The sequence below is a fragment of the Sphaerodactylus townsendi genome, linkage group LG16 (assembly GCF_021028975.2).
Source record: "Sphaerodactylus townsendi isolate TG3544 linkage group LG16, MPM_Stown_v2.3, whole genome shotgun sequence".
In the NCBI taxonomy this organism is placed as follows: Eukaryota; Metazoa; Chordata; class Lepidosauria; order Squamata; family Sphaerodactylidae; genus Sphaerodactylus; species Sphaerodactylus townsendi.
In genome coordinates, this window is record NC_059440.1 from 11,434,837 (window position 1) to 11,450,111 (window position 15,275).

General features: G+C 50.6%; 1 protein-coding gene across 2 annotated transcripts; it reads right to left on the reverse strand.

Moving 5' to 3' along the window:
• Positions 1-277: 277 nt before the first annotated feature.
• SERPINF2 (serpin family F member 2) lies at positions 278-13,724 on the reverse strand. Of its 2 annotated transcripts, none has more exons than XM_048518499.1 (9): positions 13,600-13,724; positions 13,135-13,205; positions 10,908-10,979; positions 8,892-9,234; positions 7,753-7,896; positions 4,831-5,034; positions 3,722-3,864; positions 3,258-3,462; positions 278-1,252 (listed from the first exon to the last, which is right to left on the reverse strand). In XM_048518499.1, the coding sequence occupies exons 2-9, from the start codon at positions 13,198-13,200 to the stop codon at positions 927-929; spliced, it is 1,503 nt and encodes a 500-aa protein (XP_048374456.1). In that variant the 5' UTR covers positions 13,201-13,205; positions 13,600-13,724; the 3' UTR covers positions 278-926. The 2 variants fall into 2 exon arrangements, with proteins under 2 accessions (XP_048374456.1, XP_048374455.1); XM_048518498.1 differs by having other exon boundaries at positions 8,892-9,282.
• Positions 13,725-15,275: the final 1,551 nt, after the last annotated feature.

Here is a 15,275-nt window from a genome sequence, read left to right on the forward strand (position 1 = left end):
ATGGCCACTCACCTGGATAGCTTTAAAAGGGGCTTGGACAGATTTATGGAGGGGAAGTCCATCTATGGCTACCAATCTTGATCCTCCTTGATCTGAGATTGCAAATGCCTTAGCAGACCAGGTGCTTGGGAGCAGCAGAAGCAGAAGGCCCTTGCTTTCACCTCCTGCATGTGAGCTCCCAACGGCACCTGGTGGGCCACTGCGAGTAGCAGAGAGCTGGACTAGATGGACTCTGGTCTGATCCAGCTGGCTTGTTCTTATGTTCTTATGTTCACTGCTGCAGAGGGGAACATACCAGAGGTTGGCCCTCCCATCTCAGCCCCACTTGTCAGCCGCTAGTGGCTTCCAATTGCTGTCCATTGTGTATGTAACTGAGCACACAAAAGCACGCGCCACAAACCTAGAGGCATCGCAAAGTAAGGGCTAAGTCTCTCTACTGTATCTTCACTGTCTCAGCATCTGTTTTAGGCGGGGGTGCGGGGGATCAGAATAGCAGAGACCCTATATGAACTCCTAACTGGGATCCAGACTTTAGAGAAGGGACTGGTGCAAAGGGTCAAGGAGAAGAACGTGTGGGTTGAAAACTCCACGTATTTTTGGACAATGTACGGAAATCTCTGGGACCTGATGCGTTGTCAAAGGCTTCCACGGCTGGATTCAGCTGGTTGTTGTGGGTTTTCCGGGCTCTGAAGCACACCTCTCAAGATGCCAGCCACAGATGCACGTGAAACGTTAGGAACAAGATCTACCAGACCACGGCCACACAGCCTGGAAAACCCACCACAACCACTCTGGCATTTGGCTTCTGAGAGGAAAAGCTCCCACAGATCCCAAAGACCAAATGAGGACAGGTGGGGGAGGAGAGGCAGTTAAAGGCCAAAAGCCACCCCTGACCACCCACCACCCCGCCCAATGTGGATTCTCCCCTATTTAGGAATGATGTTGAGATCCAGATGTCCTTTGCCAAAGAGATCCTCCGGCTCTTTCTTTTGCTTGGGAGCTCCGGGGCTGGGGTTCAGGATGTGGCCAAAGAAGAGAGGTATGCCCGTCTCGTCCTCCAAGATGAAGAAGAAGAAAGGCCGGTCAATGACGAAAGAAGAGAACGAACGCAGCATCACCACGCTGGTCACTGCCGATGCCTCCACCCCGGCCTCCGCAATGTCTAGGGCAGAGCTGTGCTCGATGCTGGAGACGAAGAGGGGTCCATCTGCAATGTTACGGAGATCTGGGGAAGAAAACAACTCCCCGAGGCCTAGTAAGGAACAGAAAAAGGAGTTAGGGGGAGGCTGGGGGAGACGGCGTAGGTTTTAAACATGTTCAAAGAGATACTTAGCAGAGATGCGGAATGGAGAATAAAGATGGCCAGGGGTACCTCGAGTTGCTTTTGTATAAAAATAGTTTACTAGCTTAGGGAAGGGTTACATGGAATAAAATGACAACAAGCTATATTTCTCTATTACATATTTACAGTAAAAGACCACATCTTGCAGCTATTTGCTATCTAGCCTCGTGACTTTCTCTAGATCTGATCCAACAAAGAAAAAAAAGGTAACTTTATAGCTTCTGGGCTGTGTGCTTACCAGCAGGTAGGCAAGGGTGGTCCAGCTGACCAATGGCTAATCAATAGAGTAGGTCATAAAACAGTGACCTCAGCAGCTGGTTTAGGTAAAGTTTCCCCTTCAGTCGTGTCCGACCCTGGGGTACGACTGCGAGCTGTGATTTTATAGGCAAGCAGTTTTTGTGGGGTAGTTTGCCATTGCTTTCCCCGGCTATTCTTCACCCCCTAGCTATGAGCTAGGTCAGGGGTGGGCAATTATTTTTTCCATGGGGCCACATAAGAAACAGAAAATATTGTGGAGGGCTGGGCCAAAGGCAGGGGAGCCAAGGTGCTTTTGAAAGCTCCTCGGCGAGAAGCCGGCAACCAAGGCAACCCGGCTTCTCGCGGGGCTTCTCAAGACGCCCTCACTCCTCAGTGGTACAAGGCAGAGCTGGCTTTTGAAGCCCGCAGGGGTCCGACAGCCAAGGCAACCGGCTTCTGTGGGGCTTTCAAAGGCGCCTCGCTCCCCAGCAGGGGGGGGCCAGTCAGGGTCATCCGGCGGGCCGCATGTGGCCCCCGGGCCGTATAATGCCCAGGTCTGAGCTAGGTACTGGTTTACATACAAACAATTAACCCTTTAGTAACTGAATTGTGACAGACACTTGCAAAAATACCAACCTCTGGCCTGGCACAGCCTCAGGGAGCAAAAATGTCCTTGCAGTAACTATTCCAATGAAGTGTGCATATATTTCCTAACCAGGCATGACTTCTGATGCTTCCAAGATTCAAGTTTTCACAGAATTTGGACCATAGCAGCAATGCAGAAACATGGCAATTGAAGTTAAGTCATTGGTAGCCCAGCAACTGAAGTGGGGGAGGGGTGCGTGTGGAGGAGAAAATGGGGAATTGCCCACCCTCCGGGCTTAATTCTTGAAAGAGCTTCACAGCCCTCCTCTACATAAAATTTCGAAACTCAATGATGCCCACATACATTTCCCAAACCAGGAAGAACCAGGGGGCATACACTGAAAATGCTGGGGGGAAGAATTAGGACTAATAAAAGGAAACACTTCTTCACGCAACGTGTGATTGGTGTTTGGAATATGCTGCCACGGGAGGTGGGGATGGCCACTAATCTGGATAGCTTTTAAAAGGGGCTTGGACAGGTTTATGGAGGAGAAGTTGATTTATGGCTACCAATCTTGATCCTCTTGGATCTGAGATTGCAAATGCCTTAACAGTCCAGGTGCTCGGGAGCAACAGCCGCAGGCGGCCATTGCTTTCACATCCTGCATGTGAGCTCCCAATGGCACCTGGTGGGCCACTGCAAGTAGCAGAGAGCTGGACTAGATGGACTCTGGTCTGATCCAGCTAGCTTGTTCTTACGTTCTTATGTTCTTAAGAACATTATATTTTGCACCAGATCGCAGGCTACCCTGATCTCGCCAATTCTTGGAAGCTTAGCAGGATCGATTTGGGCTAGTATTAAGATAGGAGACCACCAAGCAAGACCAAGGTTGCTATGCAGAGACAGGGAATGGCAAACCACCTCTGAACACCTCTCACACTGGAAAGCCCTCTTGCCAACCCTCCTGTTGACTCAGTGGCCTTCTGCCATAGCAGCAGCACAAGGGCCAGTGGAGCCAGGAATGCCCTGTAGCAGGGAGAACAGACCAGCCCAGCCTGGCCCCACCATCCCTAAATGCAGCCCTCCGCTCACCTAGCTGGCTAATGGCTTGATTCAACTCCAGGTGGTTCTTCAGGTGCACCTTGGGCATCTTCACCATGGTTGCCTTCTCCTTGGGGAAGCGGCCGAGGATGCTGGCGGGCCTGAGCTTGGTTAGCATCTGGGAGATGTTCCTTTCGAAGCGGTTTGGCACAATCGCCACAAAACTCATGTTGCCCTTAAAGGGGAACTTGGCAACCTGCAAGGAGCAAGCATGGCGTAGCGCACGTTAAGCAAGGCAGAACACGGAAGCAGGAAGCTGCAAGCGGAAAATGGAAACGTCCCCGAGGCACGGCCCGACAAGCATCAGCTCGCCCTTCCACTTGCAGCCCAAGTTTCCAAAAACAACCTGCCGGGGAGGAGACAACTGAGGAGGATGGTCCAGCTCTGGACCCAGAGAAAAAACAACCACCAAATCAGCATAATGGAATGTACAGACCAGGCCACGCCCGGCTCACCTGAGCATCCAAGGACTCCAAAAAATACCAGCTTAGGGGGTATTTCGAAGCCTTCATCATCTCTGCAGAGACCACAAACTCATTGTCCAGTTGAAACACGCCAGGCTCAGTCAGTTCAGGGTCAAATTTCATTCTCCAAAATCCTTCTCCCCAAAACACAGAAACAATACATCAAAAGGGAGAAGGCCAGAAGGCAGACCTGCCGGCTTTGCTTTGGGGGCTTTACATTCCCTGCCTTTTCAGCCCAGAGATTAAGGGGTCATAAAACTTTTTCAAAGGAAACCGCTTTGGGAGCCTGCGGCCAGCCTACTGGGCTGGAGAGATGATTCATTAAATGGTATTGGGTCTCCCGTAGCACAGGAAACTCCTTTCTCAGCAAAGCTGTCTATGCACAACCCTTGCTGGCAAATGGAGAGCCAGTCTGGTGTAGTGGTTAAGATCAGGTGCACTCTACTCTGGAGAACCGGGTTTGAGTCCCCGCTTTGCCACTTGAGTTGTGGAGGCTTATCTGGGGAACCAGATTAGCTTGTGCACTCCAACACATGCCAGCTGGGGGACCTTGAGCTAGTCACAGTTTTTTGGAGCTCTCTCAGCCCCACCCACCTCACAGGGTGTTTGTTGTTGGGGGGAGGAGGGAAAGGAGATTGTAAGCCCCTTTGAGTCTCCTTACAGGAGAGAACGAGGGGATATAAATCCAAACTCTTATTATTATTGTTGTTCATGCATCTAGTTGGTCCATATGCAGGTCAGGATGCATTTCTTTATTTTATTATTTTGTTTTATTTACACCCCCGCCTCGTTCCCCAAGGAAGGACCCAAAGTGGCTTACATCATTATCCTCTCCTCCATTCTATCCTCACAACAGCCCTGTGAGGTAGATTAGGTTGAGAATGTGTGACTGGCCCAAGATCGCCCAGGGAGCTTCCATTGGCAGAAGTGGGGGAATTTGAACCTGGGTCTTATATCTTATTCCAGCATTCTTAACCATAACACCACACTGGCTCTTTCATTGTAATTCCTGGACTCAGACAGGGCCGATGGCTGAAGAAGAGAGTGGCCCCAAGGTGAACACGTCACCCAGTGAGGCGGGAGAGAGCAGCAGAGTTCACCTTGGAAATGCACAGCGTTGAGCAGGATCATGGCAACATCGCCAGGTGGCTCAGAGAGGATCTCGGAGATGTGTCCCTTGGTGGCTTCCTTCACCCAGCTGTTGATGGCTGCAAGGTCTTCCTCCCCTTTACCGGACAGCGTCGCCGCCTTCGCTTTGTAGTACTTTTCCGAGTCCTCGAGGAAGGTTTCTTTAACCTGAAATCCTGGGGAAGGCTCAATGTGAGAATCGAGGGCAGGTGGAATAAAGCCCTCCCTAAAGATCAGGGAGGTACACATTCTCTCCTAGATATGGAATATGCCGTGCTGGTTTTCGGAAGGCCTGCACATGCTGCATCTCTAGGCCACTGAACCCCTCCTGCACAAGATCGGATGTATTTCATTCACAAAACAACTCCCCCCCAACCCCCAAATGCCTGCCATTTTCTCCCCTTGCTCTCTCAGGTGTTTTTGGCGGCATAAGTCTGCACTGCTGAAGGGATGTGTTCCTGAGCTGAAAGACCTTTGGAAGCCGACTGAAGTTGGCCCTGCCCCCAGGAACACCCCCCCTCCATGCGGGAGGGGCTGGGATGCAGTTAAACGTTGGTTAGTCCCACTGCTGCTCCTGGTGTAGACATTCATGGGCGTCCACAGAGGCGTAGCTACAAGGGGGCCAGGGGGTGTGTGTTGCCCTGGGCGTGCGCCTGGGGGCAAAAAAAAATTCAGGTTTGTTTTTTGTATTTTTTTGTGTTTTACAGTTTTTGGCCTGAAAGGGACACAGTTTTTAGGCTAGCAGTACCAAAATTTCAGGGAGTTTTCGGGGGACTCTCCTGATGATATTACCCAAATTAGGTGAGGTTTGGTTCAGTGGGTCCAAAGTTATGGACTCCCAAAGGGGGTGCCCCATCCCCATTGTTTGGGAGCTAATAGGAGATGTGGGCTACACCTTTGAGAGTCCATAACTTTGGACCCCTGAACCAAACTTCACCAAACCTGGCTGGTATCATCAGGATAGTCTCCTAAAGATACCCTGCATTTTTTATGCTGCTAGCCTAAAAACTGCGCCCCCTGCAGGCCAAAAACTGAAAAACATTAAAAAATACAAAAAATACAAACGAACATGGGGGAGGGGGCAGCAAAACTCAGATTTTGCACTGGGCTCCGTTTTTCCTAGCTACACCTCTGGGCGTCCATGCCACTTTGCATGACTCTGGTGGCACTGGAACCGGCACAATCCTTTTTCAGCTTTCAATGCAGCTTCAGCCCTTTGGATTGCCGCCTGAGTCTGGAGACTGATTTTTTTTTCAGAGGGATGGTGGGCAATTTTGGCACAGTCACCCCATCCTCACTTCAGGTAAACCCATTCTGCAGATTGTGCCGGTTCCAGGGCCACCAGAGCCATGCAAAGTGGCACGGACGCCATCCTGCAGATGTTTCAAATACATGTTTGACCAGCAGAGACTGTTAAAAAAAAGACACAGATATTTATAACCCAGCCTAGCCTGATCTTGCAGGACCTGGGAAGCTAAGCAGGGTCAGTCCTGGTTAGTATTTGGATGGGAGATCACTAAGAAAGGTCAGAGTTGCTCTGACTAAGACGGCAACAGCAAACCTCTGTGGGTCTTCGGCCTTGAAAACCTCATGAAGTGGAACTTCATGGGATCGCTATGAGTCTGTTGTGTGACCCGATAGCAGACTTTGGCTTTGTTTATACTGTGGGAAGAAAAACGTCTATTTTCAGTTCTCCTAACAATTTTAGTTTGCCTCTGGCCTTAACGGAAACAGCATCGTAGATGAATTGCATTCTTACAAATGGGGTTGGACGGGAGCACTGCATATACAATGCCGTGGCCTTTTTTGTCTTTTTCTTGCACTGTTTTCTGCTGAAAAGTGATTCGAAACTGATCCCTGCTGTGAGGGGGAAAAATTAGTACCCCAGAAAAGGTAAAGGCATCTAAAAGATGCAGTGCAGGTATTAATCACTCCCTCTTTATCTCAACCCCCAGGACAGGCTTCCTCTTTGAATCATAACGTCACAGATTGTTTTTAAAAGGACCTCACAATGTTGTTCAAGTTCCACTGTAATTGGCAATATAAAATGGACTGCGCCAGGCTTTAACAAATGGTCCATGTCTTTTCCAGCAACTTCAGAGCAGAAGGTTCAATTCCTCTTAGAGGAACGTACTTATTTGGTTGCTTGTTTTTTAAAGGCTGCAGAGAAGAGTTGGGGTTTTTAGATATAAGCCTCATTTCAGTTTTATAGTATTATTGTTCAAGACCTCAGTCTAAGAGCAGGAGAAGGAAGGAAGGAAGGAAGGAAGGAAGGAAGGAAGGAAGGAAGGAAGGAAGGAAGGAAGGAAGGAAGGAAGGAAGGAAGGAAGGAAGGAAGGAAGGAAGGAAGGAAGGAAGGAAGGAAGGAAGGAAGGAAGGAAGGAAGGAAGGAAGGAAGGAAGGAAGGACATTGCTTTCACATCCTGCATGTGAGCTCCCAAAGGCATCTGGTGGGCCACTGTGAGTAGCAGAGTGCTGAACTAGATGGACTCTGGTCTGATCCAGCAGGCTCTTTCTTATGTTCTGAAGGAAGGAAGGAAGGAAGGAAGGAAGGAAGGAAGGAAGGAAGGAAGGAAGGAAGGAAGGAAGGAAGGAAGGAAGGAAGGAAGGAAGGAAGGAAGGAAGGAAGGAAGGAAGGAAGGAAGGAAGGAAGGAAGGAAGGAAGGAAGGAAGGAAGGAAGGAAGGAAGGAAGGAAGGAACTGGCAGTAAATTGGTCAAGAAACACATATGCATTACAAATATCACCTCTTCTCTTTCCTGAACATAAATCAGATGTTATCACCAAAAGAGGCTCAAAGGCCAGCTGAAGTCTCACCTCATCTCCCTCCCAAGGCTTCTTTGATGACCACCCCCCCACACAATACCGCCCACCTGCCCTGATCAGACCTCTCACCTTTACTCAGATAAAGACGTGCGGCGATATTGAGCGTTGACTGGTCAAGCTGTCGGTGAACCTGTCTTAGAGCCTGGTGGAGGCAGGGCATCTCTGCCAGGTGCAGAGCCTCCAGTATGGCCTTCTCTGTCTGATTAGCAGCACCTGGAAAAGACCACGGATGCGGTCAATGACAAGCCCCAGGGAAGTGGCAGTCTGCGCCCATAGAGGTAGGGTGGTCAGCTCTCCTGCCTGTTTGTGTGATGAAATCCAGGCCTACCTCCAGTCTGGGTGGCCAAATGTCTTAAACCAACTAGCAGCAGCAGAGGCATTGTTAACAGCAGGTAGAGGGCTGAAAGAACTCCATGGTGTCATCGGAAGGGGGAGTTTAGCACAGGGGAGGGGAATGCAAAGAAGGAGCAGCAGAGCATTATCCTAGGGTGGGAAAGTGGGGCACACACCCTGAGAGCTACTCCTTCAAGGGGGCACCCGCAACCACTGAGCAGCCCCTGTTGAACTGTGGCCTACCCCGAACTCAGCAGCTCCCCACAGCAAGCATCAACAGTAAGTTTCTGTGCTGAAGGCACAGTTGCTCTTCTGACTGTCCCCATGTCTGCTGCAAAATTTATGCAGAGCAGTAGTTTCTAAACCATGTCAGGAATGCAATCCATCAAAGGCTCCCGGTTACCCAAAACACTCACTCGGAGAGGAATTACACAACATACAGTCTCAGCTTTGCTTTGTTCACACTCAGCCTCTTCTGGGTGCAGGTGTTGCAGCTGCAGACCGGCATCAACACTTAGGCCCCTTCCGCACGTGCAGAATAATGCACTTTCAATCCACTTTCACAACTGTTTGCAAGTGGATTTTGCTATTCCGCACAGTAAAATCCAGTACAAAGTGCATTGAAAGTGGACTGAAAATACATTATTCTGTATGTGTGGTTTCAGAGACACAGCAGAAATCCCAGCCCTTCAGAAGAGGCAGACTATTACAATCAGCATGAGTCACTGGCTTGGACTTGCTCTCTGCTCCATCAGGAGACATGCCCAGATCAGCAGCTCATGCAGAGACACGAAGAATTCTGACTTATACCCTTCCCTTTGCAAAGTAGCCTCTGCTCGACTGGAACAGTTATGTGCCGCTGGGCAAATACTGACCGAGAGCTAAGTGAGCAAGTGCCAGTGTGATGCTGAGTGGGGAGAGGAAAAGGTTCTCGTGGCCCTCCTGCAGCTCCACTTCTCGCACGAGATCCACAGTGAACTTGAGCATGGCCTCAGCGATCGTGTGCATCTTCTCCAGGGACAAATCCTCTTCGCAGCTTCTTCCGGCTTCCTCCTCCAGCCCCACAGAGGGGTTTTCTTGCTCTTCCTGCTGGTCAGGAATGCCAGCTTCAAGGGCAGGGGGACTGGAGAGCAGCAACGTGGCACTGGGGGGGCCCTCCTGGATCTCAGCCACTGAACTCGGCACCGAGGGGCTCATCGGGGCTGAGTCAGCCTCTGGCTGTGGACAAATAGCAAGTTCAGACTCGGGGTCGTTGCCGGCGCATCCCTGCATACACAAACACAACATGCCACACTGAATCAGGAAAACACCGAACAAACATTGTACCTAGGCTACCAGAAGATAACCTACAAGTGCCAACTTAGTGCAAATCTTTATTGTAAATAGAAATCCAATGTTTGCAGAAAAAAATATTTTATGTGCGAGTAGACATAAATGTCATCGAGAAATCAAAATAGTGAAGACCATCATATTTCACAAGACAAGCTGCCTGGTTATCCGGCTCATTTTGTGGATAATTTCTCACTTCTTTAGTCTGTCTTGCCTGGCTCGCTAGTTATGCCTATACTTACCCTGTTTCCCCGAAAATAAGACATCCCCTGAGAATAAGACGTAGTAGAGGTTTTGCTGAAGTGCTAACTATAAAGCATCCCCCGAAAGTAAGACGTAGCAAAGTTTTTGTTTGGAAGCATGACTGTCGAACAGAACACCAGAGCATGCAGCTATGGAGCGGAAAAATAAGACATCCCCTGAAAATAAGACATAGCACATCTCTGGGAGCAAAAATTATTTTAAGACACTGTCTTATTTTCGGGGAAACACAGTAGCTGTGCTTGCACTGGATAAAAGCTTAGTCTCAAAGCTTATTAGACTTTCCTTTTAGGGATAGTGCTCCACCCTTTCGATCATGTGGATCGTTCTTTTTGGCATCTTACCTTTCTCTCTGATAGCCTTTTAGGGTAAGCAGAACAGCCCAAGTGTAGCTGCTTTGTGGATTGATGCACAAGCTCCAGTGGGATGCTTTGGTTCGGGGAGACCCCAGCAGCCCACCTCCCCAGTGTCTCCGCAGCAGCCCAAGCAGTGTCCTGTGGGCCACCTAACCTGGGATGAAGCCCTGAGCATCTGAGGCCCCTTCCACACATGCAGAATAATGCACTTTCAATCCATTTTGGGAGCAGCAGTGGTGTAGTAGGTTAAGAGTAGGTTAAGAGCATTCTAATCTGGAGGAACCGGGTTTGATTCCCCGCTCTGCCACCTGAGCTGTGGAGGCTTAGCTGCGGAATTCAGATTAGCCGGTGCACTCCCACACACACCAGCTGGGTGACCTTGAGCTAGTCACAGCTTCTCGGAGCTCTCTCAGCCCCACCTACCTCACAGGGTGTTTGTTGTGAGGGGGGAAGGGCAAGGAGATTGTAAGCCCCTTTGAGTCTCCTACTGGAGAGAAAGGGGGGATATAAATCTAAACTCTTCTTCTTCACTTTCACAATTGTTTGCAAGTGGATTTTGCTTCTCCTCAAGACATTAAAATCCCGGCTGCAAGGGGTGCCTTGAAAGTGTATTATCTCTAAATGTGTGCAGAAGGGGCCTCAGTATTACCATGCTCCAGGTAATGCACTTGTGAGTGCTTACAGAATTCAGCAATACTATTATAACCTCCTCTGCCTCCTAGCAAATAGTAACTGGGTTCTTTTATTAATTAAGCTCTTTAGTAAGCGGGGTCTGCCAGATACCATGCTGACCTCATCACCGCCAGATAAATTCATGGACTCGGCAATTCCCATGCAGCCTTAAGGGGCTGGATGGGGAATTGTAGTCCATGAACAACATCTGAGAAAACCGTTTCAGGTTGCAGACCCCTGCTTTAAACCAACATGTGAGTCAGCTGCTCTCACCTGCACATTTTCCTCCATGACCGCTTCATCCTGAGCAGAATTCGCCGGGTCCGAGGCACACGCGAAAAGGCCCTGGAAGGAAACGTGTGAAAGCAAACCGTTGCAAGAATGCAGCCAAGAGGCAGCGCAGACTTTTTGCCACGTGCCCACCTCTGCTGGCTCACACCACCCCTACGGAGGCATAACTTGAAGAACACGAATGACATGTGTAAAGTCAGATTTATTTACGGTCTTTGACCAAAGCATTTACAATACAATTTAAAATAAACCAGATTTGAACCTTCTGACATGTGTAAAACTGTGTGTGCTAGAGACAAAAGGAGCTCTCGAATGCAGTGTGGAATCTCCCACAATACAATACACTGTTAAAAAAGAGAAAGAGGCCACCTGCCAAAGCTACCCAGGAGGAAACGTTTGACGTTATGCTCCATTTCTCTCTCTCGCCCCACCCACCCCAGCGCAAGGCAGATCGCAGAAGTTACTGGGAGGCATCTCAACATGGTCAGTGCACAACATGGGAAAAACTGTCTCCAAATCAAACGTTTTCTATGCTTTCTATGCTTATATGAATAGCTTTAAAGGGGGCTTATGGAGGAGAAGTCGATCTTTGGCTCCCAATCTTGATCCTCCTTGATCTGAGATTGCAAATGCCTGAGCACACCAGTTACTTGGGAACAGCAGCAGCAGCAGCAGCAGCAGCAGCAGGCCCTTGCTTTCACATCCTGCATGTGAGCTCCCAAAGTCATCTGGTGGGCCACTGCAAGGAACAGACTGCTGGACTAGATGGACTCTGGTTTGATCCAGCAGGCTCTTTCTTATGTTCTTATGAATAAACACATTGATAATGCTAATATTTGGGGCTTCCTTGAGACCTATTTCATCTGACCATATCAATCAGCTGTCGAAGGCTTTCATGGTCGGAATCACTGGAATGTTGTGTGTATTCTGGGTTGTGGGGCCATATTCCAGTAGTATTTTCTCCTGATGTTTTGCCTGCATCTGTGGCTGGCATCCTTGAAGATGCCAGCCACAGATGCAGGCGAAACGTCCGGAGAAAATACTACCGGAACACGGCCCCACAACCTGAAAAACGCACAACATTCCACATCAATCAGTCTTCATTATGGTCATAGACCAGAATAGGCAAATACAATAAAACAGGATAAATATTAAAACAGCACACACACACACACACACACACACACACACACACACACACACACACACACAGACTGTTTTATTGCACAGACCATCCTGTGACACACTTCAAATGCTGTTACCCAGAGCCTGGCCATAGGTTATGTCAGGATTGTTATCTTTAAGCAGCCTGCAAATATAAAACTGTTCTGTGTGACCTGGGAATGTATACAGAACAGAACAGGAGGAAGCAGATTTAGCAAGCAGATTTAAGTTGTCAGCATTTATTGGTCTGCATTGACCTATAGCTATTGGGTGCAGAGTGGCATTTTCTACACCCACCTGGAGGCTGGCCGTTTTCCCATGAAGGCATTCGGGAAACTGCAGATGGCACAGAAATCGGCCCACCTGCCTTATGTCAGGTAGTGAGTGACAGCTTGTTTTGTGACTGTGCTGGGGTTCAGTTGAGGGCACTGCTTCTGGCTGGAAAACACCCCCCCCCCAATACCTAAAGGCCTGGCCCTCTCAAGTCAGGTGGCAATTCTGACCTGACCCGCGGGGTCTGGTGTGGGCTGCCTTTCCTTTCCCCTGGCTGCCACCTGGCAGGATCAGCTCAGAATCCCCTAATGGGCATGCATTCAGTTTCGAAACACTGAGCGGGACGTGCTTTCACTGTGTCTCCTACCACCAGTGTAGAAAAGGGAGAGCGAAAGGTCATTCATTATACCAGAATACCTGAGAAATCGTTGAATATGAAAAACCATTCTGAGTTTGACAGCACACTTTGAGCGCCGGGTTACTGGCATTGACCCTGGACAAGACGCAGATCACAACATCCACACAGTGGGTCCCATTCCACAGAATGGGACCCAAATATGATTTTAAAGGCGCCGTCTGCGCATGTGCAAAGAGTGCTGAGCTAAAAGTTTTGGGGGCACGGGCCGGTCAAGCGGTCATGCCGTCTGCGCATGTGCAAAGAGTGCTGAGCTGAAAGTTTTGGGGGCACGGGCCGGTCAAGCGGAGGGAAGCTCCCGGGGTTGCTGGGTCTTGTTGGCCCGGCGGCGGCGGGGGCTGCCGGGCTCGAACTTACCGTCGGGCGCGAGTGCAACAGCGCAGCCAGGCAGAGGAGCAACCGAGTGCAGAGCAGGGCGGCCATCCTCTCTGCAAAGCAAACGAGCAGACGGCTGAGCATTGCAAGAACGGGGGCTCTGCAAAGCCCGGCCGGTGGGGGGCCGGGGCATCCCCATAGGTGTGTCTCTCCCTTCCCCCCGCCCCGTCAAACAGTGCCAGGCCTGCGGAGAGTCCCCTTTCCCTCCAGTGGCACTGGAGTCTGAAAGGTGCGGGAGGGGGGGATTGCTGGGGAAACCCCCGCTCCCTTTCCATAGAAAGTTGCCAAGGGGGCGCCGCCACCCCCCGCCGGGCGTCCCCGCTCCCATCTAAGCCCAGGAGCCCGCCTCCCCCTCCCATGCCAGGAGAGGCTGCCACTGTGGGGAGCCAAGCTCCGGCCCCCAGGCCTCTTCTCTGCCCCCTCCCCAACTTTGCCCCCTCCCCTCACCTCGGTCCGCCTCCCCCACGCCAAACCTCCGCCGCCGCCCGCTGGATCTCCCTGGGGGGCAAAAGTTGGGGAGCCCGAGCTGGGGCCGGCGGCTGCAACGCCTCTTGGGGAGGAAGCTGCCTCTCTCTTCCTCCCCCGCCTTGCAAATATTTGCTTTGTAAATCCCGTTAAACATTTGCTCCGGGACAACCAGCCAAGATCAGGAAAAGATACCTTCTCTCCAAAGAGTTGCCAGGTCCCAGGAGAGAAATGCCGGGAGATTTTTGGGGGTGGGGGTGGCTGGGGAGGGTTGGGGAGGGAAGTGACTCCAGTGGGGTATGATCCCATAGCTGCATAGGTGTCAAACTCGTGGCCCTCCAGACGTTATGGACTACAGTTCCCATCATCCCCTGCCACGAGTTTGACACCTGTGCCATAGAGGCACAACTGGAGGAATTCTCCAGGGGATCTTATCTCTGTCATGTGGCGATCCCAGCAGACTTCCAGCCAGCGTGTTGTAATGGTTAAGAGCAGGTGCACTCTAATCTGGAGAACTGGGTTTGATTCCCCACTCTGCCACCGTGCAGGCTTATCTGGCACTCCAACACATGCCAGCTGGGTGACCTTGGGCTAGTCACAGTTCTTCGGAGCTTTCTGAGCCCCACCTACCTCACAGGGTGTTTGTTGTGGGGAGAGGAAGGGAAAGGAGATTGTCAGCCCCTTTGAGTCTCCATATAGGAGAGAAAGGGGGTTATAAATCCAGAGTCTTCCTCCTCCTCTTCATATCTGAGTTACAGAGACCCCATAGTGTTTTTAAAGCAAGCAATTTTCAGAGGTGGTTTACTATTGCTCATGTCCTTATCACACCCCTGGTATTCTTTGGTGGTCTCCCATACTAGCCAGGGTCAGGGCTGAGGGTTTATGATTGGCCCAGGGTCACCCAGCAAGTTAACATGGCAGAGTGAGGATTTGAACTTGGGTTACCCAGATTCTAGTCCAGGGGTAGGGAACCTGCGGCTCGAGAGCCGCATGCGGCTCTTCTGCCCTTGCACTGTGGCTCCACGAGCCAAGCTGCGGGCCCCATGCTTGCCCCCCTTGCAGGCAGCAGGGGGAGGCGCAACAATTGCCCACGGCCGGCTGGGCCGCACCGCGGGCTTCCCCTCTCGCCCGCCCCGTTTGAGCGGGGTGGCTTTCCCAGCTGGCCGCCGCAGGAATCTGAGCTGCACCTGGCCCCTATCCTTGTCTCAGCCTCTGCCTGCAGAGGCGGGATTCCATCCATGCTCTTCTCTAGAATGAGCCCAGGAGTAAAAGGTGCAAAAAATCCCCAACTATATACAGTGTTAGTCTCTTTATTTCTAAAATGCTCAAAAATTGACTACGGGCTCCAAGTGTTGTCTTTTACACGTGGGAAGAAACTGGAGGTCCAAATGGCTCTTTGAGTGTTAAAGGTTCCCTACCCCTGTTCTAGTCCAACACTTTAACCACTACACTGTGTTGGTTCTCCCTTCAACTCCATCCCTCTATCGGTCTTATTAATTGTTTAGATCCCATCTGCATGAGAACATGGAGGTTGGAAATCATATCAATTGAGATACATTGCAGTGCAGGGTAGCAGCCAGGGAAGGTCTTGGCATCGGTGCCCACTTTTGAAAGCTCTCCGTGGCAACTAGGTAGCCATTAGGTGAAACAGGATGCTG

Excerpts from the sequence above, each read along its gene's own strand:
- SERPINF2 (XM_048518498.1), bottom strand. The coding sequence starts at position 13,200 with ATGGCCGCCCTGCTCTGCACTCGGTTGCTCCTCTGCCTGGCTGCGCTG. Across the intron at positions 5,035-7,752 it reads ACGTCTTTATCTGAGTAAAG|GATTTCAGGTTAAAGAAACC; the intron begins GTGAGAGGTCTG and ends AGCCTTCCCCAG. Across the intron at positions 3,865-4,830 it reads CAACGCTGTGCATTTCCAAG|GATTTTGGAGAATGAAATTT; the intron begins GTGAACTCTGCT and ends TTTGGGGAGAAG.